Genomic DNA, 26,217 nt, shown 5'->3' with positions numbered 1-26,217 from the left:
GAATGAGCCAAGATGATGCGAGAAGAGGCAATGAAGAATGGCAAAGGCAGTGCATCTAAAGCAGACAGACCTGGGCAGAGGGCAATGTTGCAGAGTTTGCTTTGGGTCTCGGGTCCATCACACGCTCTTCCTCCGTGCTGGGGCGGAGTGCATATCCGAGTGCGGGTGCGATGACCCCGCCCACAGGTGAAAGAGCAGAGGCTCCACGGAGACCACTCCTCCCACACACCGTGCACTGCCAACAGAGAACAAGAGTTAAGACACATGCACACCGCTCACGGCGCGCACACACGCACACACACACACATGCACACACGCACACAGCCTCATTCAAATGCAGCAGTGAAACACCTCCAGCACTGACTCTATGGCTGCTCAGCGAGCCTGTTTATCAGCAACTGTTACACAGCCGCAATGAATCAAAACAACCACATAATTTCCCTTTTCTTTACAATTTACCTTTCCCAATCCCAAACCACTCCACCCCATTCCGAGCATCACAGCTGATGACATTCTTTTGTCTTTGCGTGATGAAAGATGCGTCGGGAGGGCAGCCGCTGCTGTGCTGCATTCGTCTCAGTTCTCTTAGCATACTTATCAAAGTCCCAGGTGTGTGTTCTGCTCGTGCTCTTACTGGGGCTTAATCCAGTCATCAGTGTCAAGACTGCCGGGCACCGTTTCCCCTTCCAAACGTCAAATCCCCCTCTCTAATGCTCTTACTGTATAATGAAAACTCCAATCCCACTCAAAGAGCATTAATTAAAAACAAACTCTCGTTGAAGCACTCATTGAAAGCCTTCTCAAAAACCAGCTCAATGACTTTGCCATTAACAGAAAGATTTTTTTTTCTTTTTAATTTGCATCCCATCTTTAAGGAGATAAAAGGTGATATCGCCAAATAGTGTGTTGTTCTTTTGACTTGTATGTAAAGGTATAAAGATATAAGGTATAAAAAGGTTGTGAAGCAAAAATAGGTTAAATCAATGCAAATAATAAAAGTAATAAAATCCAAGTATCCCTAAAATTGCGCATAGTCAGGATACCGAAATAAATAGGCGTATGAAAAAAAGTTTTGTTGTCTACAAAATCTGTCCAATTCTATATTATTTCTAAGCTCGCTACACTATCGTTCAAAAGTTTGGGGTCAGTAGAATTTTTATTTTTGGTTGTTTTCTTAAGAAATTAAACTTATATTCAGCAAGGATGCATTATAATAATCAAAAGTGACAGTAAAAGTTTTTACATTGTTACAAAAAAAATCTCTTTGAAATAAATGCTGTTCTTTTGAACATCCCAACTTAAAATATCTACCTTGGTGAGGTAGAAAATATAGAAAAAAAGTTATTAACTTGTCTGACATCATCTTATCAAAAACAATAATCCTATATCCAAATTTATATATATATATATATATATATATATATATATATATATATATATATATATATATATATATATATTATATATATATATATATATATATATATATATATATATATATATATATATAGGTCAAAAGTTTTAGAACGGTAAGATTTTTAAATATTTTTAAAGAAATCTCTTCTGCTTACCAAGGCTGCATTTATGTTATTAGAAACACAAAAAAGCTGTAATATTGTGAAATATTATTAAAATATAAAATATCTGTTTTCTATATGAATATATTTTAACATGTTATTTATTCATGTGATGCAAAGCTGAATTTTCAGCATCATTATTCCAGTCTTCAGTGTCACATGATCCTTCAGAAATCATTCTAATATGATGGTTTACTGCTCAAGAAACATTTACGGTTATTATCAATGTTAAAATAGTTGTGTACATTTCATTTTTAAGATTCTTTGATGAATAGAAAGTTCAAAAGAACAGTATTTATCTGAAATATAAAGCTTTTGCAACATTATAAATGTATATACGGTTCACTTGATCAATTTAATACATCCCTGGTAAATATGTATTCATATCTTTAAGTCCCCCCCCAAAAAAAGTACAATTCTTACCGACCCAAAACATTTAAATGGTAGTCCAGTTACAAAAGCTTTTTATTTCAGATAAATACTGTTCTTTTGAACTTTCTATCCATCAAAGAATCTTAAAAATAAAATGTTTCTTGAGCAGTAAATCATCATATTAGAATGATTTCTGAAGGATCATGTGACACTAAAGACTGGAATAATTCTCAAAATGTAGCTTTACATCACAGGAATAAATGACTTTTAAAATATATATTCAAATAGAAAATAGTTATTTTATTTTTTAATGATATTTAACAATATTACAGCTTTTTGTAGGACATTATGCTCAGTTTTATGTCTGTTAGGTCACCACTTGATGTTCAATGTTTATTAGAAATCAAGTTTCTGAAGAAAAACCAGGTGAGAACCACTGGACTAAAATGAACCACGACATTTGTCTTCAACAATACAACAGCATTTTTTTGACCTCTCATAGGATCAAGGCACTTGGTTTGATTTGTGTTAAAAGATGTCCAGAGGGGAACTCGGATTATGAGTTAGGTCTTTTGGAATTCCAATATATATGGTCGACTATATGAACTTTCTCAAACGATAAAGCACAAACTGCAGTGTGAAAGCATTGTGTGTCAGAGCAAAACTTATTCCAAAAATGCTTTTATTTTGCCGCATAACACAGTAAAATAATGTAAATAAGGGTTGACCTCAAAAGAAAAGCAATGCTGTGCTCAATTAGGCTGCTGTCCAAGCTATTCCAGAGGGAGAATACATGTTGAGCATTCAAGAGACATGGTGGTTTTATTTCCAATATAAAGGCCTTATGTCACTAATATGTGCCTCCGAGCCTTTTCCAACAGCAGACTTATCGGAGATGCTTTAAAGCTGTTTGTGAAATTCTGCACTCAACAGAGAGCGTGAGATTCATCTTTAATCTTGGATGCGAAGCAGCTCAGTTAAAAATGCTTACATTTATACAGGAAAGTTCCTTTGCAGCATTTTTAAATCCTTCCTTTGACCATGAGCAAAAAATTAAATGTTATATATATATGCAAACCAAATTATCAAAGCTGAAGATGATTTCACTATTCATTCCACTCACTCGCACACTCACTCGCTCACTCGCTCACTCGCACACTCGCACACTCGCACACTCACTCACTCGCTCACTCACTGGTTTTCCATGTTTTATGAGGATTGATTTGTATACTGTACAAACTGTATATTCCATACCATAACCCAACAAACACAACCCTCATAAAAAAACTTTTTTTCATAAAAAAACAAACAAAACATAATTCTGTCTGCTTTATAAGCTGTTTTCCTCATGGGGAACAACAAAAAAGTCTGATGCTACTATCCTTGTGGGGACATTCCTTCCTCACAACATAGGGTTAAGGCTTAGTTTCACGCTGTGTATTAGTAATATGGTGTAAACCACATTGATTTAGCCGTATAAAATGTCTTAAAAGAGCTGAATAGCCATTTTTAGAGCTAATGGTGTAAACAAAACGAGCCTCTTTTCATGCCCCTTTACTTAAAAAATAAAAATCCAGTTAGCTTGTGACATAAGTTCAATGCTGCCGAGGTAACGTGTAAACCGCATTAATTTACCAATAACAAAAGTCCTAAAAGAGCTGAACTGCATTTTCAGAGCTCGTGATGAAGAAAAAAAGAAAACAAGCCTCTTTTCGTGCCCTTTTACTTAAAATAAAAATCCAGTTAGCTGCTGACATGTTCAATGGCGCTGAAGTATTGTTGAGCCTAACTCCATTAAGATGGCACCTCCGAAAATGATGAATTAAAGGTCGATACCTCCGGTAATTAAAGATTTTAAAACAAGAGGGTAATTCAGGTCGCCTTTCTGGCCACGGGGCGATAGATTAGTCTTTCCCCCCCCTTTCTTCTACATTTTTCATCCGCATGCACAAGTCTGACAAGTTTCGCTTTGTGTTTGAGCAAGGTTTGTATAGGAATCATATAAAAAGCTTGTCTAAGTCATACATTGAGAAAGGAAACATTAAAAGAGTGAAAAATGAATGAGAAAATTGATGAAGCTAAAAACAACACACAAAATGACAAGATGAATGACTAAATACACAAGTAAAAATAAGTCATAGCAGACACAAATATAAATAATATTGATGAAAATAATAGTACATTGGATATAAAAACATAACATGAAGCAATGACAGCAAATCATTCAATTCATGAATGAATGAAAAAAAAAAAAAAAAAAATGAAAGCAATTTTCTGCCCGGAAGATGAAAGATTCTGAAGGACACTCCAGTGTCTGCGACTAACACTACCTGGGCAGGGGGCAGTGTTATTGCACACCCTGGATTCTCTTAAAGGGCCGCTGCAGTGTGATCCGTAAGGTGAGACACATGTTCTTGTTCGCACCTGCGACCCTTGACCGCATGTAACTGAGCAAGAGCTCCACTGGGACCACTCCTCAGCACCAGGGTCACCTGTAGGAGAAGGGTGACACCAGTTAAAAGCAGTAACATGGTCATGTGACACCCCGAGGGGGTGGAGCCAGTAGGAGCAGGAGGGGCCTCACTAAGTTACACACCAAGAAGCCACAGTAAATCTTAAAGGTTCTATGAGAAATTGGAACGAGCTCAAAAGGAGCATCATTTCTCATATATTTGATATGATCCTGCCTGAATGACTTTCAGGGCTCAGTTGTTCCGGAGCGGAGACGTCCGGTCCTGCTACTAGAGATCTAGTTTTCTGCAGAGTTTAGCTCAAACACACATCTATTTAGATCCTGAAGACCTTAAAGGGTTAGTTCACCCAAAAATGAAAATTCTTTCAATAATTACTAACCCTAATGTCGTTCCACATCCGTAAGACCTTGTTCATCTTCGGAACACAGTTTAAGATATTTTATATTTAGAACGAGAGCTTTCTGTTCCTCCATTGAATGTATGCACGGTATACTGTCCAGAAAGGGAATAAAAACATCATCAAAGTAGTCCATATGTGACATCAGTTAGTTAATTAGAATCTCTTGAAGCATTGAAAATACATTTTGGTCCAAAAATAACACAAACTATGACTTTATTCTGCATTGTCTTCACTTCTGCGTTTGTTTGCAATCGCGAAACAAAGATATGGACGGTTATAAATCAGCATATCAATTAATGATTTGGATCGCGTGTCAAACTGCCAAACTGCTGAAATCACGTGACATTAGCGATCCGAATTCTGAAACAATACGCTGATTCATAACCATTCAAATCTTTGTTTGCAGATTGGAAACAAACACGGAAGAGAAGACAATTCTGAATAAAGTTTTTTGTAGTTTTTGTTATTTTTTTAATTTTTTTGTAGTTTTTGTTATTTTTGGACCAAAATGTATTTTCGATGCTTCAAGAGATTCTAATTAACTAACTGATGTCACATATGGACTTTTGATGATGTTTTATAGATGTTTTTGATGATGTTTTTTATAATGTTTTATAGTGTGCATTCACTTGCATATGCTCTCGGTCTAAATCTAAAATATCTTAAACTGTGTTCTGAAGATGAACGGAGGTCTAACGGGTGTGGAACGACATAAGGGTGCGTCATTAATGAGATAATTTAATGTTTGGGTCAGCTAACCCTTTAATAAGTTTTTTTGATTTGTGTTACAACTAGGCTGTGTCCAATCCATGAAAAATGCTAACATCCCAATACAACGACCTCTGGTCTAATTTTGACAGACATGACATGATCTTAAAAGGACAGATGGGTCACCCAAAAAAATATAAATCCCGGCATCAATTACACACCCTCATTTCATTCCAACCTGAATGACTTCCTTGTATTGTGTATGGACAAAAAAACAGACATTTCTTAAAATGTCTTCTTTTGTGTTCGAAAGAAGAAAATCATTCAGGTTTTGAATGACATGATGGAATTTTTGGGTGAACTCTCTTTTTCATTTTTTTCTCACAGTCCTCTGTGCGCCAAAGTTAATAGAGTAAAAATGGTATCTGGCAGAACAATTGAAATTTAGTTTCATAGATATAATTTATAACATGATATAGTTTAAAACTTAATAACTCCATTTCAGAAATAAGCATTAAATATTCATTAGGCTATCTCTAAGCTCGCTTGCATTTGTTCTAGATCATTAGATATGACATTACGGCTCGGTCCTATACCGGTTTCCTTAGGAAAAACCTTCATACAGACATGCTCAAATCATAGACTGACAGGGAGGCGAGACATCTGCCTTTGATTTCGGACACAGCTAAACTCTGCAGGAAGGAAGATTTCCAGGAGCACAACTGAGCAAACTTGTCCATGTGGTTAAACAAGAATGGCCCATATATGAGAATGGCATTGATACATAATGCAATTTACAAATGTATTAAAAGATTACATTGACAATTGACAATCAAAACCTTCAAAATCTTATTATAAGCATTTATGAATAATTTATACATCTATGCATATTCAAAGCAGGATCATGTTGATTGTACTGTGTGGCCACAAAATGAATATCATATTAGGAGCTTTTACTATATTAGCATCCTAAAAAATACTAAGGTTTAACGTCATTTGTATTTTAAAATCATGCATGCAACCAATTAGATGACATAAACTCAAAGGAAAAGGCAAACGAAACTAATAGATGAAATATATAAAATATGATCAACTATGCAGAAGGCATGCAACATGGCTTCTAAAAGTTAGAGAATGATCTTTGATGAGAGTTAGTTTTCCACTAACTACGGTTGCACAGAAGAACAGACCTCTGGCCCTCAATCTAGGCTGCGGTTCACTCTCTTAGATCTCCTGGATTTATGCTAAAGCTTCTTGTCTCTTTGAAGCGAAATCAATTAGAATTGGAGATTGTGGAGAAAGAAGGGAATGGGGTTCATTTCTCCCAGCATATTCAGCAGATCACAGCAATTTTCAGTGGCGTTGGTCGCATTTGAGATTCTCTTGATGGAAGAGCTTTCTATGTCGAATCCGAACAATCAAGGCTGCTAGAAGTTCCGCTTGATCACGGTCCTGAGCTGGAAAACGTTACGGTTTACCAACTGTAACGTCAATTCAATCATTGCCGTTGTTTGCGGGCATTAGAAAGCATGATTGCTCAAAAGTTTATGTAATTGTTGGTTTTAAAGCATAGGCACATAGAGATTAGCTTTGTGCTTTATATGTGTTCACTAAATACTGCACTCTGGATCGGCTGTAATTCCCAATGAGCAATCGCATGGCCAGACACTAATAAAACATTTGGTTTCCAGAGAAATTTTGATACTGCCAAACATTTAATAAGCAAGTAAATTGCACATGTTATCAATATCCACAATAGAATGATCCAATTGCCATGTAATGCTGAATAAAGGGATAGTATGAGAAATGTTGAACTGAAACATTTAATGTTTTAAGTTTGCCTGTCATCGGCAAATAATAATGCATTTTTTTATTTATAATGCGCTTTTCTAGAACCCAAAGCGCTAAATAATGGATATAATAAGCTTTATTTTTTATTTTTTTAAGACCGAACTGTTAAAGTCTAATGAGCATACTGACCATAAATATCATATTAAGGTCCTATGCTGAAAATGTATGCAGCTTTTTTTGTTGTTGTTGCTAGCACACTCAAGATTAGCTTGTTTGTTCTAACTTCCAGAGAATCTACTGGCATGCCTTTGGGCACATATGGACAATTTCCTCTGCCATTCTCAGTGATTAGATTAGATTAGATTAGATTAGATTGAAAGGTGGATCAACTCTGGATGAAGTGGCACAACAACTCAGACAATCTGGAAATGAGAAACTAAATGTAGGATGAATGACATTCTGTTGAGAGTTTCATTTATCAATGGAAATAAACCAACAAACACGTAAAAAGACCGGATTGGAATGAAAACAAGGCTGTTAAGGTTTAGTGTGCACAATGATTTGCAACTTAAATGATATTAAGTGCTACACAAATGTCACAAAAAGGTGCAAAATTGAAAACAAAACAAGATGGCTGCTTAAAGTCCCTCCCCATAGCTATAAAATCATATAGGGTGCATGCAAGGGAGAAAAAAAAAATAATCAAAAAAGGAAATTAAAGCAAAGGTAAAGAAAGAGAAACATTTTCAAGTTTCTACAGGTATTGAGTTTTTGTGTTGGCACTTTAAAAGGTAATAAATCAGGGTTATTTCGGGGATAACCACATATGTTTACTGTTAAATGTTAACCATCATTTAATTAATCTCTGTTTAAACAAGCCTGGGTTATATTTACTGGTTTTAGTGGTTAAAGTCATAAAAGCTGTCAAAACAAATAGAAACCAGAAATTCCAATTGGGCATCTTTGTCAGTATGCAAAAAATGGCCAATTCTGTTTTTCTCTCAACGTGGAAGAAGGACAGAAAATAAATATGATAAATAAACATTGTCACTTAAAGGTGCAGTACAGAAGATAGCATGCAAGTGACTTAAGATGAAAATTAAGTTTAGTTTACATAGGAAAGGAAAGAAGCATAACTATTGTATTACCAGTTTGTGCCATAAATTTAGCAGATTCATCTCGCTCCTGTAGGCCCTTTGTGTCATGTACTGATCTTGGCCGCTGACTTTTTACAGTATGTTCTCCGATCATTCCATATTCTAGGGACAGAATAGAGGTTCATGAAAACTAGGCTTTGATACAAATCTTCAGAAAGAGAGAGAGAAAAGGGAAAAAAAAGAGCTTAGCACAGTTCTGGAACGTAGAGTTGGCTCGCAGTACATGGCTTTAAAACAAAATGAAAGTATATAATCACACATGGACAACTTTATTTAACTCGTCACTCTTGTCGTTTATCTTTAGCCTTTTCGAGGAAAAGCAGAGAACAGTGCACAGAACGGTTTATCAGTGGTGAGCTGGGAGTATTAATTGAGCTTAGAAGCACAGCTATGACACAGAGAAACACATGCAAAATCAACTTACATTGGATTCTTTACAAGACGCTGAATTAACCTCCACCCCTCCCTTCCCCTCCCTTCCCGAAAACGAACAAAAAAGAAAGGATAAAAAGAAAGAGAAAGGAAAATGTGTAAGCCATTGGAAAGCCACAGAGGAAGGAAAGGGGGGTGGCGAGGGAAGGGGGAGGGTGTCATGGACATGCTAGATTGATCCACAGTGCCTGCAACAGATCCAGGCTTTTGGAATAATTAGTTAGTTAAGACCCGGAATTAGTAAAGGAATTATGTGCCGTTATATCTAGCAGAATATCAAAAGATGAATTATCTCGCAATTGTACGCTAAGCTGTATGTCGCTCGTTTTGGATTAATTACACTCTTTTCGGCACAACAATATGCTTAATTTGTCTTTGTTCTTATCATAATCAATTAATTCATTAAAAGTGCTTCGTCAGAAACAAACAAAGTCTCCTGATTGGAAAAGCCTCACCATGAGCCTAATCACTACCCCAGTTGCTTTTTGAAACAGTTTTTGCTCGTCTCAGTCCATGTATAAAACATTTCTTTTATCTTTAGTTGCAGTCTTGTTTTCAATAGATGTTTCATAGATGGAGTTGAGCAATAAGACACAGCCATGCCTCCATTGCTAATTGGGAATCACTTCATTGACGTGAGCGGGGAAAGGCAGCACGATCTATTCGAATTCACCCTAAGAACAGAAGCCCTGATGTTACAGCAAAGGTTTGAGGTGAACTGGCTGTGTGTTTAAGAGCTACACTTAATATAACGCAGCTATGGATGATTTCAGGCCTGTGGCTGCAAAAGCCATTTGGTCGTACGTATGTTTATGGCTCTGCCCTTGACCCAGGTGGGCCTGGAGCATTTCCCCACTCCTTTTCCGCTTTCTGCCGTACAACTTAAAAGAAAAAAACGAAACATTCAAAGCAAAGCGCTGCCTCGTCCATGCCCACAAAACATACTGTATAAATTATAGCAGTCACACTACAACATAAGTCACAAAAACAACATTAGCGTGGTTGACAAGCGACACAATGTATTTTTCTAACACAATGCCACACTGGAACCGCATTTGAAGATGTTACAAGTGGGAATGTGCGTAGGGATAATAAATAAGACATTTTCTACTTCAGTCCCGGCATGGACGTTCCAAGCATTTGTTAGACGAGTATAGCTCACCCCCCAAAAAAACGATGGGTGATGTTAAAAAAAAATCATAATTTTTCAGTTATGTAGTTTCAAACCCATATGACTTTTCTTCTTCTGTGGAACAGAAATGTTTCAAATTGAATTGAAGAATACCATCATTGCCGCTTTTTTGCAACAGAATGACGAGTGCTCTAAAATAAAAAAGCATAATAAAACCATACATATTCTAAGTCTTCCAAAGTGTTTCGACAGATTTGTGTGACACTCAGACTGAAATTTGAGTCATTGCTCACTGAAAATCATAACCTCTGCTTGCTCTCTAAACAAATATGTAGGGCTTGACATTAACACCCGCCAACCCGACAAATCCGCATGGATTTCAGCACTGGGGTATAATGCAGACACTTTTGTGGCTTGAATTTTACATATAATGTATATTTTTTTAATTGTGTGTTCTCTTCTTTTAGAGAAGGCATCTAAAGTAATAAACTATGTGTGAAGTTGTTGTTAAAATTTAGATTTTTCAAAAAATAAATAAATTATAAAATAATAAATAAATAAATATATATATATATATATATATATATATATATATATATATATATATATATATATATATATATATATATATATATATATATATATATATATATATATATATATATATACACTTCCAATACAATTTTTTTGCAGAATAGATACATGATGCGACTCATCTCTCCGACAGCGAGTTACCCACTAACCCGCCTCCTCTCACTTACTTTTTTTAATTTGCTTCGGAATATTGATGGTGTTACAGGGCTTGAATTTCGCCTTGGGATTGCACGTATTATCCATACAATTACTAATTTCTGCAGATTTTGTGCTCACATAAAGCCATCTCTCAGTTCTTTTTAGCTGCTTACTGTGCTTAAACAGTCAAATACACCGAAAATAATGTCAAAATGCTGGTCTTGGTGAGTATTCACGCAAACAGACAGTTATGTTTTAAGTGAGGGTAATCATTTGAGAACCGCCTACCCCCCTCGCATGTCTAACAGTAGAACAGATCTGTTTGTCAGGTCTTAAAGTGACAGCAGCAGAGTTATTGAAAATATCTATATGGCAGTTTTCCCCCATGGTATCAATGTCAATATTGTGGCCAGTGAAAATGTTGAACAGCTGGTAACTTTGGAAAACCACTGGCCACAGTGTCAGCCCTGCAAACTTAGCACCTTTTGACATGATTGAGTAATAGGAAGTGTATGAGTAAAAGATTAGAGCATTGTCATTTTTGGGTGAAATATTCCTTTAATATGACACCAGCATAATAGTTTCTCTGTCACTATTTTCTCTTGAAGAAAATAGTTAATTAACAAACAAATACGCATACAAATCATTTTTTTAAAGCTAGTGTGCTCAAAAACAAGGATACATTTGTATTACAATATAAGCATTCTAAGACATAGTCTCTCATTTCCGCCAATATGGATCGATGATTTTGGTGACATCACTCTGCGCTTCTCATTAGATTTTCTGTCCAAACAAATGTTCTCTGAGCATGCGTGAGTGCATAGACCAAGCGTATTGGACCCATTTAAATTCTAGAAAAGAATGCTATATTTTAAAGCAATAGGGAGGAGATGAGGAGAACCGGTTAGAGATTTTGTGCACTGCGGCTTTACCAAGCTCAATGGCTCTGGCCGAGCTGTGATATAAACAAAACGCTATTGGCCATTTTAAAAACGCTGCTCGAGTCTACCTGTTTCAGCGGAAATGACATCAACACATTAAATAATGCTGCACATTTCAAAGCACTTCAGAGGGCCTATAAATGGATAAAACCTTGCTTCAAAAATTGAATACAATCTCATATCTTACTAAATTTGGTTTATGCACCGATGAAGTAATATTAACTTCGTTTTTCTTTTCTTTTTCCCCCCAATGTCCACATTTCATAGACGTTTTATAATATAGTTAGATTAAACTAATGACATTAGATATAATATGATATACATAAACATAAGATACATATGTGTATGTATATTTGTATATATGTATATGTACAACATTTTAATTTTTGAGTGAACTGTCACTTTAACATCAAGAAGATTTATTTATAACTTTGAGCACTGGAAGCTGTAATCATCATTTTCTCAGATGAAAAGACCTGTACAGTCAATATTGTGGGATTGCTGGTTCCCCCATTATGTCTGTAAATTATCTAACAGTAACATCCACAGTTAACCAGCTAGCAGTATCGAAACAGCACTAAGAAGAATGAACAAGCCCAGTCTAGCATGGAAATTCAGGGTGGTTTATACTGCACTTTTCAGCAGAGATGACAGCATATCTTTTGGGAAACAGGCAATATACTTTGGTATCGGAGAGACCACATCCATGTTGTTAGAGAGAATGACGGTCCCATTAGAGACAGTAAACTATATCAGGCTACATTGATCGAGGCTCAATTGTTCAATAGATGAATCACAAACTCTCTGCAGACTTAATGAATTCTTTTAGCATCACTTCTGCAAAAGCATGTTTCCACAGCAACAGTGAGTCAGAGAAAGATCTAAAAATCAAAAATAACTATTCAAATAGGGATTTATTAGCGTGGGATACGTGGTATTTTGCCTTACATCAGCAACAGATATAAAGTGAAATCAAATGCCAAGTAAATTATTCTAATATTCATTCACATATAGCTAATACCACTTACGTGGATGATTAGCACTATTTTAATAGGGATTGTTCTGGAATATTATCACTCATTTTCACTAACATTTAAATCAAATGCACAAATAAGTAAAGGCCTACGTGCATTATTAAGCATTAGGATTGAGAGCTGTTACAGTTATATTAAAATGTTGAATTCGATAATTTCAATTAACAGATTACAAGTTCTACAATATGACTTCATGTCATAACATGTTTTTATGCAACATATGAGCTTTAGCATATACACTATATTGCCAAAAGTATTGGGTCACCCCTCCAAATCATTAAATTCAGATGTTCCAATCACTTCTATGACAACAGGTGTATAACATCAAGCACCTAGGCATGCACACTGCTCCTACAAGCATTTGTGAAAGAACGGGTCGCTCTTAAGCATGGTACTGTGATAGGTTGCCACCTGTGCAATAAGGCCATTGGTGAAATTTCCTCACTACTAAATATTCCATGGTCAACTGTTGGTGGTATTATAACAAAGTGGAAGCAATTGGGAACAACAGCAACTAAAGTCACAGGATGGGGTCAGCACATGCTTAGGTGCACAGTGCGCAGATGTCGTCAACTTTCTGCTCAATAGCTACAGACAGACCTCCAAAATTCGTGTGGCCTTCAGATTAGCTCAATAACAGTTTGTAGAGAGCTTTATGGAATCTGTTTCCATCGCTGAGCAGCTGCATCCAAACTTTACATCAAGTGCAATGCAAAGCTCCGGATGCAGTGGTGAAAAGCACTGGAGTGTTCTCTGGAGTGACGAATCACGCTTCTTTGTCTGGTAATCCAATGGGCAAGTCTGGGTTTTTGGCAGTTGCCAAGAGGACAGTGTAAAGTTTGGTGGCGGGGGAATACTGGTAATGGGTTGTTTTTTCAGGCCTTGTTCTTGGCCCCTTAGTTCTAGTGAAAAAAACTCTTAATACTTCAGCATACCAATATATTTTGGACAATTTCATGCTCCCAACTTTGTGGGAAAAGTTTGAAGATGCCCCCTTCCTGTTCCAACATGTCTCCATACAAGGTTCATAAATACATGGATGAGAAGAGAAGGAACTTGACTGGCCTGCAGAGTCCTGACCTCAACCCGATAGAACACCTTTGGGATTAAGAATGGGATGTCATTAAAGTTCATGTGCATGTAAAGGCAGGTGTCCCAAAACTTTTGGCAATATAATGTATTTTAAAGATTAAAAAGGTTTGTAATACAGATCTGTTCGGGAGTTTATAGTGAGCAAAGCTGAGGCCAGGCGTTGAAATCACAGAGCTCAATCCACAAACGTCACCCGGATGATGAAGAGCTCATCAAACACGTCCTCAACATCACTGAACAAGAGGTGCTGTTGAAGGCTGCGATCAAGGCAGCTGTGATGTTTGAAGTGTGAAGAGTACTGTGAAGAATACAGAGCTCTTTGGTCAATGTGTTCACACATGAGACCTTTGCTCTGAGACAGTCCATCTGCCAGCATGTTAGCAATGAACAGAACTGCACAAATAGCGCATAAGGGCGTTTCTTCAACAATGGGCATATTTTGACCCTGTATGACTCCCTAAAATCATACTGTTCACATTCTCACTAGCTTATGTAACATTTCTACAGAAGACAAAATAAGTATCCGAGAAGAATTCTGTCTTTTTCTTGCCCACAAAGTCACCATTCATTTTGTGGCGTGAAATGGGCAAAACCTTGCAAAGATACACGTTATAGCTCATGTTCTATTGTGTCCTAGAAACACCTTTAAAAAATAAAAATAAAAATAAATAACAGCTGGACTAAAAATGACAAATTCTGTTCACAAGTGATATTTAGCTTGCTTTTTCTTTGTTGTCTTCACACCTCACATTTCTCATGTTTCATCTCAAGATGTTCTTCACTGACACTGTTGTCTCCTTGGTAACCAAGTATAACTTTTGAGGAAAACTAACATTTAAAAGAGTTGAATAGAGTTGCAGTACATTTAACTTGGTTGTTTAAGCATTTTCAACTTAAATTACATTTAACTGACTTAACTGAAATATTTGTTGAATTTTATATAATTTATAATGTTTCTTTTATATATATATATATATATATATATATATATATATATATATATATATATATATATATATATATATATATATATATATATATATATATATATATATATATATATATATATATATATATATATATATATATACCGTCTGATTGTGAAGGGACATACATATTTTGGATAAATATTGATAATATCCACAAAACAGTCTTTTATATGTTTGGCTTGTGCAGATTATTCTAGTTTTACATTATTAAAATAAAATAATTTAATACTTTTAATTATAATATTAATAATAACAATTGTTTTACCCTTATTCCAAAATATATGATTTCTAAAGGTTCATGAGACACTGAAAGCTGGAGTAATGATGCTGAACATTTTGACATCACAAGAACTAATTACATATTAACATTTATTAACATAAAAATAGTTATTATTTCACAATATTACTGTTTTTGCTGCATTTTCAAATGAATACGGCATTGGTGAGCAAAAAACACTTCTTTCAAAAACATTTTTAAAACCCTTACCAACCCTAAATTCTTTCTCTTAAAAGTAGCAGCAATAAATGATGGCATGATAAAAGACCGTTTTAATGTGGCCTTCGTATAAATCTACCTTAAGGCATGAAAGTCCATTACACCCTTAGCACGGTGAATAATTACATGGCTCTTTATTTATTTTTATGCTTGTTTGGTGCGACCTTATGTCTTGATATACAGTAGTGCAAAGCTCTTGAGGTCTTGAACTACGAAGAGAAAACTATGAGATGATGCAGGGCCACAAAAAAAGAAGAAGAAGAAAAAAAAAAAGTCCTCGCTTGATTTATGGTTCAAGAAAACTACTGCAGCTACCACTGTCCTTTGTTCCATCGGAGGTTCAGTACGGGTGCCGTCAGAACAAAGCCAGTGGCCCACAGCAGCTGTGGTGATCAAACATGAACCAGAGTCATGAAGCTCAGCCCAAATGTTCCGCTTCTGATGCTGGAACAACAAGAATTTTGTGCAGTCCTCCAAAGTAGCTACCAATGATAGATTGCATCCAAGCTATCTATATTACAGTCCAAGCAGACAGCTATCTATGTGCTGGCTCTCTACCCACACTAGATGGGAATGGATAGCCCTGCTCTTTACTCTGACAATAGCGTGAAAAATAGGGGACATGCTGTCTAAAGGGATCCAACCCGCGTGATTCAGACTCCAGATCGCTTTCTGCGCCGTGGCTAAAGAGCAGCTAAATCACATGTATTCTTGTTCTGATAAAAAAAAAGTGAGACGCTGTTCTGTCCAAACACCCAGAAAGAGAGAAAGTGAGGGAAGTAGAGATAAGGTAATTGCAAAATAAAATGTTAGGTAAATTCTGACTTTACATCTCTGACTTAGGTAAACTCTGACTTTACAAAATTCAGATTTTTTTCTAAGAATTTATATAAACCTGCAATTGTGAGATACATTCAGAATTGTGAGTTATAAAAACTCAGAATTCTGAGTTATACAGTCAGAATTGTGAGAGACAAACTTAGAAAAAAAAAGTACGTTGATTTTTTTTTTCCTTCTCAAAATTGCGTGTTTTTTTCTTGCAATTCTGACTTTATAACTTACAATTCTGTTTATATCTCACCATTATGAGAAAAAAGTTAGAATTGCGAGATATGAATTCGGAATTGCAAGCTACAAAGTCAGAAATGTGGGGAAAAAACTAGCAATTGCAAGTTCCCTTTCGTTCAGTCACTCCGAGTTACGTCAGTGACTGACAAATGGAGGCTTCTAAGCGAAACCCCCATTCATCAGTCACTGACGTAACCCCCTCAAGGAACAAGGGTTACATACGCAACCGAGACGTTATCAAGTCAGAATTGCAAGCTATAAAGTCAAAATTCTGAGATACAAGCTAGCAATTGCAAAAAAAAAGAGTCTGAATTGTGATCTGAATTTTCTTTATCTTCTCGAAATTGCGAGATTGTATCTTGCGATTCTGACTTTATAACTCACAGTTCCGTTTATACCATTCTGAGAAAAAAGTCTGAATTGTGAGATATCAAAGGGGTTAGTTCAACCAAAATTTTTAATTGTCATTAATTTCTTACCCTCATGCCGTTCAACACCCGTAAGACCTTTGTTCATCTTCAGAACACAAATGAAGATATTTTTGTTGAAATCCGATGGTTCAGAAAGGCCTTCATTGACACCAAGGTCATTTCCTCTCTCAAGACCCACAAAGGCACTAAAGACGTCGTAACAAAGCCTATCTCACTACAGTGGCTCTACAATCATTTTATGAAGGGACAAGAATAGTTTTTGTGTGCAAAAATAAACAAACTAAATAACGACTTATATAGTGATGGGCAATTACAAAACAAAGCTTTGAACCGTTATGAATCAATGTTTCGAATCAGTCGTTCTGATCGCCAAAGTCATTTAAACGTGAATCATGAATCGATAGCTGATTCATTAAGCTCCAAGGCTTCAAAAAGAGTTGTTTTTAAATAGGCCATCACTATACATGTCGTTAATTAGATTTTTTTGCACGAAAACTATTCTCGTCACTTCATAAATTATCGTACACTGTAACAAATAAAAGTTGAGAAAACTTACAAGTTTGAGGCAACCAGCTGCAGAACATTTTTGAGTGGATCTAATCAATTTGTTTGAGTTATCTCAACTTTTTTTCATGTTAAATAGTTGAATAAACTTTAAAAGTTGAATTTTTCATTAAAAAAAAATAAGTTCGATTTTTTTTACAGTGTCGAACCACTGTAGTGAGATGGACTTTGTAACGACGCATTCAATACCTTTATGGGTCTTGAGAGAGGAACGGAGGTCTTACGGATGTCGAACGGCATAAGGGTGAGTATTAAATGACAAATTTTTCATTTTTTCGGTGATCTGACCCTTTAACTCGGAATTACAAGTTATAGCGTCAGAATTCTGGGAAATAAGCTAGCAATTGCGAGTTCCCTTTCGTTCAGTCACTCCGAGTCACTGTCGTAACGTCTCCATTCCCTCCTCAGGGAACGAGGGATACATAACTGAAATGTTATCAAGTCAGAATTCTAAGGGGGGTAACAAATCTGTATGGTGAGCTGACTTTTTTTCTCAAAATTGGCAGTTTATGTCGCACAATTCAGACATTGGAAGTCACAATTGCATTATATCTTTTACAGTTCTGCATAAAAAAAAGTTTTGAATTATAAGAAAAAAAAAATCAGAATTACTTTTTTATTTGTTTATTCCATGTCAGAAACAAGCTTTCATAGAAGAGATCAGGACATCCAATAAAAAAACATAAAAAAGATACATGCATAAAGGGCTCTAGATCCATTCCCAGTGTCATACATGAAGGAGAAACATACATATTCAAAGCACAGGGAGCCTTTTAAATTATGATGATGCTGAAATCCTGCATAAAATGAGGGAAGTGATGAATGTTCACACCGGATAATGATCCAGAGAGAGAGGAGAGTATCGTTAGGATGTTTCAAAAAGGTTCCTTTCTGCACTCTGTAATCTTGCAAAACACACCGAAAGCTGATGCTATTCAGAATACACACTGTGAGTGGGTTTCCTGGGGCGAGAGGTGCTTAACAGCAAACCAGAGGCATAAACAGGACCTTGTGAAATTCAATGAAGTCCATTATTCTATGAAATGTTTACTGACAATATGGTTACAGTTACAAACAGTGACAGCGCAGACGTGGCCACATGACTTGTTCTTGTACTAAACAAATTTATGCATAATACATTTGACAGCAACACAGAAATCTGAATGTGATCTTGGACCCTGTAGCTCGGTGTGTTTTTTTGTTTTTTTTTTTACAATTAGGACTTTACCGCACAGCTGTTATGTAGATTTTCTGGGAGAAGAGTTCAGCCGTATAAAATTCACGTCAACATTTACAAAACAAACACAGCGCACATCATTTGCACAATTGGGTGAGATAAATAAGTGCAACATTTTCAATGTAAAATAAATCTCTTTAATATATGTTAATTGTTTCTCCTAGGCAGCAACGAGATAATGAGATTAAATCGAGAGCAAATTGAGATGTTGAAATTTATATATTATATATATATATATATATATATATATATATATATATATATATATATATATATATATATATAGGGATATTTTAAAGATAACTTTTCTCTATGGCCTCCTGGACTCATTTGCTCAGGATTTTATTTGTCTAAAGAAATTAAAGGAACTGTATGTAAGAAATGTATTCCAATAAATCATAAAATGGCCCTGATATGTCACACTGAAAAAAATGACTTTGTGGTATGGTAAAATCTATTGCATTAATTCATGTAATTATTACATTGTAAAATCAAGTTTAAGTTGGAACTATATATCTTAAGTAAAATGTACACAGTCTAATCATGTAATAACTTAACTGAGAAAAAAAGAGTAAATTTTATCATATATTTACAAATAATATTTAATGTTTTATAATATAGATATTGTCACAGCACATTCAAAATATTAAGTAAAATTTAATCTAAAAAGCGAAGTGCATTTGAAAATGCGCACAGATTTATTTTTTAATTTTTTTACAAAAAGATCCCACTTTATCAGTGGTGGCAGAGACAGTCATTTTTGGATGTTGCTTTTATGTGGCTGACTTATTCTCAATAAGTTTTGACATTTAACTGAACGTGAGTTTTAATCACAATAACGGTAGCTAAAGCTACATAAGTTCTTATTGAGAATTAATAGAGTTTTTTTTGTTTTTAATAGTTTACATGTAGTTGGGCAGTTTGGCGACTTTTTAATGTTAATGTTTCTCTCACTGCTGTATCTGGGTTTGCTATGGCAAGAAAAGCAGAGAAAACATGATCAGATGCTTTTGGCCGCTTGATGATCAGAATATGATCATTGGGTAGTGGCTTAATTCACTGATCTTATACCTGAGTATGAGCAATATACTATTAACTTTGTTTTATTCTAGAAAAGATCCAGCACAGTTTTAACCAGAAAAGTTGAATACATTTTATAACAGACTGTACACTAAGCACTTTTTGAACTCCGGCAAACTTTTCTCACACACAGATATCAAGATTCAGCCTAAGAATCTCAACAATGGTGACATGCTTCATGCCACAATGCATTCTGGGTGCATCTTGCAAAACTCAGAAATATCAGCAATGTTCACTTGGGTTTTTTAATTGGATGCAATGGTAATCTGAGTGAAAAAATCTATAGATGAGTATTGCCAGTGCAATTTACTTGTGTATTTTACATAAAAAAAATAAGTGGTTCTAGTAAGTAAATATTACTTAGAATAGCCAGAGTAAAGATTACAAGCACTTTTTGTGTGGAAAAAGTTGCCCAGCTATTTTTAAGTAAATGTCACTCCAATTTTTTTTCCAGTGCACTAGACATTAAGAAATCGTGTTAATTTTAAATACTTATATCACTGACAACAGTAGTGTCATTGAAAAGTTGTTGTTGCAGCCCTCAACTGATGTTGATGTTGTCATGTTGTGTTTTGGCCTGAAGCCCCACCCTCCACCTTTCGACCAATCACAAAGTCAGTAGTGTTTCGGCGTCCGGGTTGCCAGATCTGCTCTAGTTACCACAGCTGCAGCTACAAGCGTAGTTTTTCAGTACCAGTTTTGGCCACAATCCAACATACAATTTATTTAAAGAAGAAACATCAGAGATAAAGTTGATACTTAAATCTTACTTAAAACAATTTTTTTTTTGGCTATTTGCACTAAATGCAAATAGTGATAGATACTATTTACAGCAAGTGTAAATAGCAACAATATTCTAATTATACTAAGTGAAAATAAAATGTTCTTAGCGATGGATGCTATTTACACTAAGTGCAAATAGCTGTAGATGCTATTTACCAAGTGAAAATAGTAATATATTATATTTACACCATGTAGTTCCCTTTCAGTTGGTGAAGTCCGAGGTCCGTCTCTGTTCCCTTCTTCAGTTAAGAGGGCTAACATACGTAACTGAGACTTTCTTTACGATATGTGTAAATAGCAATTAGATGCTATTTATACTTTATTTTGATATATACATACTACTTGTATCTCAATATTGTTCTATATAAACAAGATGCAATAATAACAGTGTGAATAATTATATTTATTAAAATTATTAAATGGATGCTGCCTTAATAGGACAATAAAAGCCCTCCCTACACACAGCCCTAAACCCTACCCAATAACTGCTTTTATTATTATTAAACATTTCAATTGTATACATTTTTATTGAAAGTAAATGCCTTTCCAATGTGATATGTGGTAGCAAAAGAGATAAGAGCGACCTCAGCAAAAGGGGGATTCGAACCCGGGTCGCTCATGTCAAAACCAACATCCTTAAGCCTTACTCATAACTGACTACACCACTAAAAAAACATTGAAATACACTTGTTCTTTTTTATCTTGTTTTTTCCAAACAGGCAATGTTAGGCAGAGCTAGTACGAATAGCACTTGCCAACAAAGCACATTGTTTGCTCTTGGCATAAATAGACACTCATTTTTTTTCTTTCTTCTGGGAACATAAAAATTAAAGTCAGCTCAACACCATACAATTCCTATCAGGTATACAATAAAATAAAATAATAAATATTTATACAACAACTTTAAAATATAATTTAATATGACCAAACGAAGTACACTGTAAAATGAAAATAAATAAATACATAAAATAAAAATAATTGACAAAAAGCCTAAAGACCAAATTGTAAATATAATTTAAAAAAAGACAATATTATGCCCTTTTACAAATTATTTTACTAGAATAGCTTTTCATGTTTGAATTTTCAAAAGACATGTTTTTCACAAATTTAAAGGTTAAAAATAATAATAAATAAATAAGTTAGTTATGACAACATATGTTTTTACATTCTTCTAACTATCAAAATAAGTCAAGCTATTTTAAATTATTATTATTTTTGGTTATACAAGATTCAACTCAATTCAAAAATTGTTAAAGCCAGTTTAATGTAATTTAAGTTGAAATGACTTAAACATCCTAGTTGATTGTACTTCTTTTTTTTACGACAGTGTTGTTGCAGCACCCCTCTTCCCAGTCTGTCAGTAACACTCTGTTCCTTATTCTCTATGGCTACATTCAGACAATCAGTCCAAATCCGATTTTTGTGCATATCCCACTGAAATCCAATCAGATTTAGCAAGTCTGACCAGACAAAAATGACAGGAAATGTGATTTTTACAAATGCGTTTAAAACTGCATTGAATTCATATTCTGGAAATCTGTTTCAGTCGGACCGCTCTGATCTCGTGTGGTTTACGTGACTTTCTCACTCTACATAAAGCGCAAATGTCAGATGTCGTTATAGGAAACATGCTGAAAGACGCTGCAGAAACAAGGTTGTTGCTGTTTTCAAAGTGCCGGTGGAGCAGAAAATTACAATATAATGGAGACATGTTTTGAAACCGGCGGAAACAACATCACGGAATAAAACGCTCATACCAGCTTTCCACAGTTCTGCCGCTGCCTCAGAAGATGCAGTAGTCCGGTGCGCGGCGGCTGAACAATGTCATGTTGTAAATAAGACAACATCTCTATTTCAAACTCCTCTATGGTGCCTTTGCTGTTTTTGGCTATCATGCCTATCAACGCAACGTCATTGCCATAGAAACCAATGCAAATATCCTGGAAAACAAAAGAGCTGCATGGAAACACAAATAAGATACACACTGTGGACGGACATCAAAATTTTTAGATCAGATTCGGATACGCAAATAATCGATTTGTGTGAACAGTGTGAATGTAGCCTATAAAGCCACCGCCTAAAAGCACAATGTGCTCTGATTGGTCAGCTGGACCAGTGTGTTGTGATTGGTCAACTGCTTTGAGCGTGTTTTGGAACTTTTACGTCCCTTACCATATCGGCAAGTTTTAATACACTATTAATGCAATTCACCCAGGCCTCACCCCTTTATTTTTCCTTGGGCGGGAATTATTTAAAGCTACACTGTGTGATATTTTCCCCCATCTAGCGGTGTAAAGGTATATGACCATCCAGTGAATATTAGTTTCTGTTCCTCTCAATTCTAATTTCGTTTTAACTAAAACAGTGAGCGATTTAGTCCAAGATTAACATGGCTTCCAGTTCGACCTTGTCAATGAGTGCCATCGAGTGTTAAAACGCGAAAAGCGAAGCTTGAATTTACGGGTATGTCCCTCTTAGGCTAATGTACTTTCAAGATGGAGGGCCAACATGGCGACCGGCATTCGAACTCCTCACCCGTATGTATTTTCAATGGCATATTATAATACTTTATTACTTGAAAGGAGTAAATATACATTAATGAGCACATATATTTTTGAAAGAACTAAGTGTTTAGTTCAAGTATAGCTTTAAATGAAGGATATTGTGGCATGGAGTTGTACCGTGGCACGGTTGTTATTGCAAACATTACATTTAATGTAGAGAGGAGATCAGATCAGATTTTCCTTACCAGGACAATATTTAATAATGCAAGAGTCAATGCCAACATAAATGAGCAAAACCAGTTGGCAACATCAACACTACCAGTACTACACATAGCGCACAGCTCTCACAGTGGGCGTTTCTCAATGTCTCGATGTCAGGCTTAGGGGGGAGGTGTGAGACATGGTCAATGTCATTAAGTTTCCATTTAAAAAGCACTGGCGTCTATTTTACATATATACACTTCTAATATGATTAGCGGCAGCTCACACAGCCTCGACGAAAGTTTCAAACCAACATTTCAAATGCCTCTACAGAAATGACCGAAAAGGAGGAGGTTGAGACACTGTAAGAGCTTATACATGCCATTAATTGAGTTACATTTATTCAATTTGTCTGTTCACATGAATTCTTAAACCAGACCTGACAAATGCAGACCGAACCCATTCAGTTGGTGCCAACAAAACCCAACAACCGTTAGATGTTGGCGTTTGAGGGAACAGCGCCAGATAGCCGGAGAAGTTGTAGCTTCTTTCTCGGTTATTTGGGAGGAAAAAAATAATTTTGCTGTTTTGTACTAGAAGGGATTTCCCTACAAGTTTCAGCAATTCAAAAAGTGCTGATAGACGCCTTAAATTTTTGCTGAAATGAATTCTTAGCGAGTGCCAGTGGCCTTGTGCATAATCAAATCTTCTCTCTGTCAGAAAACACAACTGATAGTCCACTGTCTGGGTTGTAGGTCTTGCTTATAGGTTTATCCATTTTTAATGGCCTACCGCAAAAATAAACCTCTCTCTAAAAGGAACCATTTTGTCTACCGCAGCGTACAGGAGAGAATATGCGAGGCAGTGCTCACCGACTCTCACGTAAACCAGCCTGTCAACTCAGAGAAAAGGGAAACGTTCGTGCTCCGGCATCTAACTCAGATTAAAAGCAGCCAGATGGGAAGACAGAGATTTATCAACGCTTTAAAGAACCTTTCAAAGCTCTGCCTCGTACATCACTTTCAGTTCTTTCAAGACAAGCAATTTACCCTCCCACCCCGTCACAAATCTCGCACCGTGGAACCACCACCTCAGACTGAAACTAACCTCATTTTCAGGGCGCACTTGTGACTGGTTAACCCAGAAAGCACCTGAAATTACTTAACGGTCAACGAATCATTGCGAGAACGGCTCTTTTAAAAACCGGTCTGCACCTTTTTCCTTCACTTAGCATTATGCATTATACTGTACTGCACATTCACAAGTTTCATGTGTTTCAGGCCGCTTTTGCGCCGAGCAATTATGCTCGGCCTTGATTTAAGTGGAAAAGCTTTTTCAAAATAACTCAGCAATTCTTTTCAAAGGGGTTACAGCATAAGGTGGGAGGACATTTTTTTCCGACTGGAACTGTCCGCCCACTGCTCTCGCTGTTGGCAATCACATTCAATTCAGCCTAAATGCTCGCTGTATAGAGCTGATGCTCCACGCTGGGGACACGGGGATTTAAGCCAAATAAGCAAGCTGAAATACAATCGTTACAAAACTGCTGTGGCGAGGAGATGAGATTCATGGTTGCTCGAAACATTTCTCAAGGCGTCAATATCACGTATATTTCAGTACAGGCCAATTACAAAAAAAAGGAAAAAAAAGCTGCAAAACGAGCAGCATTAATTGCAATCTAAAGGAGTGTCACGCAATAATCCATTACGTTCAGCTTACCATGCGAATATTTCATTCACCCTGTGATAATAACAGCAATAAAGCATATGGGCACAGATCGCAGACCTTCTGTCGAGGAGGGAGGTGAGAGAAATCATGAGGTTCAAATGACAAATGGCCTGCCAGTCAACAAAACCTCCGTTCTCATATTGTTTCAATATAAGACCGGCATGCAGTTTCCTCCAAGCACACAGACCTTTGAAATGCTCCTTTAAAGGACACATCCACAATCAGGAGCGGATCCAAAAGTGAGCTGCCCACATAGGCTGCTGCTGCCCACTTGTAAGACAACATCCTAAATGAAAAATAACTCTCTATAAGGGGAATTTGGAGGTCATAAAAATACTCTTAAATCTATTTCAGTTGAGCATGATGCTCCGAGTAATCCTGAAATAAGCATGCAAATACAGACCATTGAGATATTGTGTAAAATATGCAATGTTTAATTATATTTTTGTATTGGAAGAATTATGAATATATTTACAATAGAAATTTAATTCACTTCACCTACACTGAAAAAAAAAAGATTTTTACTGCATGTTCAAATTGCTTAATTAAAATGAGCTAAAGCAACACAATTGCTATACATTTTGTTCAATCCACTTAAATATAAGTCAAATTGAAGTCAAACTTAATCCGTTTGTGTTGTTACATGAATGATTTGTGTTGCATTAACTGAAACTAGGTGGGGCTTGTTAGTTCCCAGAATGCTTTGCATATGGCTAAATCAAGTAAATGTTGTTATTTTATATGTAAAAGTGTTTTTTTTTTAATGTATTTTTGAGCAAAACGAGAAAGGGGGAGACTTGATTGTGTTTAATAGAGTTATATATTTAATTATGTTGGTATTATTAGAACAATTTTAAATATTCTGGGTTACCATTGTGGAGAAGAGTGGAGCATTTGCTTAGGCTTTGGACTAAAACATCTAATGTTATAATGGCTTTTCTGAAGGAGCTTTTAATGCTTAGCATTTAAGATGTTAATGTGTGCTATTGTTAGCTAGAAGTTTGTCAGCTATCTAATGCAGCATTATAATTCAGGTGTATAACATTAAAGTATATGAAATTGAAGTGGATGAATGAATATATGAAATCGGATGTCTAATCATGACAAAGAGTCATGATTAGACATCCAGTAAAATTTACTTTGAAACTACTTAATTGAGTCACTTAAAATTGGTTGCATGAAAAATTATGTTTGTTTACCGCAATTCATTCATGTGAGACCGATGTACACAATTACATAATGTAAATCCAACACTTTTTTTTAGTGCACTCACAATCACATGATTGTCACAGCA

The 26,217-nt window shown here is 35.8% G+C and overlaps 1 protein-coding gene across 4 annotated transcripts in view; it reads right to left on the bottom strand.

Moving 5' to 3' along the window:
- The window catches only part of adgrb3 (adhesion G protein-coupled receptor B3), a 238,882-nt gene that overhangs the window by 121,249 nt on the left and 91,416 nt on the right, over positions 1-26,217 (bottom strand). For 2 of the 4 annotated variants that reach the window (XM_067422099.1, XM_067422100.1), the window contains exons 3-5: positions 8,471-8,581; positions 4,280-4,441; positions 71-235 (exon numbers count right to left, since the gene is read on the bottom strand). In XM_067422099.1, coding sequence (XP_067278200.1) covers positions 71-235; positions 4,280-4,441; positions 8,471-8,581 — 438 coding nt within the window. The remainder of the gene's footprint in view (positions 1-70; positions 236-4,279; positions 4,442-8,470; positions 8,582-26,217) is intronic. The other 2 variants (XM_067422102.1, XM_067422103.1) reach the window with 2 other exon arrangements.

This window comes from Pseudorasbora parva, chromosome 17 (genome assembly GCF_024679245.1).
Source record: "Pseudorasbora parva isolate DD20220531a chromosome 17, ASM2467924v1, whole genome shotgun sequence".
NCBI lineage: Eukaryota > Metazoa > Chordata > Actinopteri > Cypriniformes > Gobionidae > Pseudorasbora > Pseudorasbora parva.
Note: the sequence above shows the minus strand (reverse complement) of the source record. Positions and strands in the feature narration are given on the sequence as shown.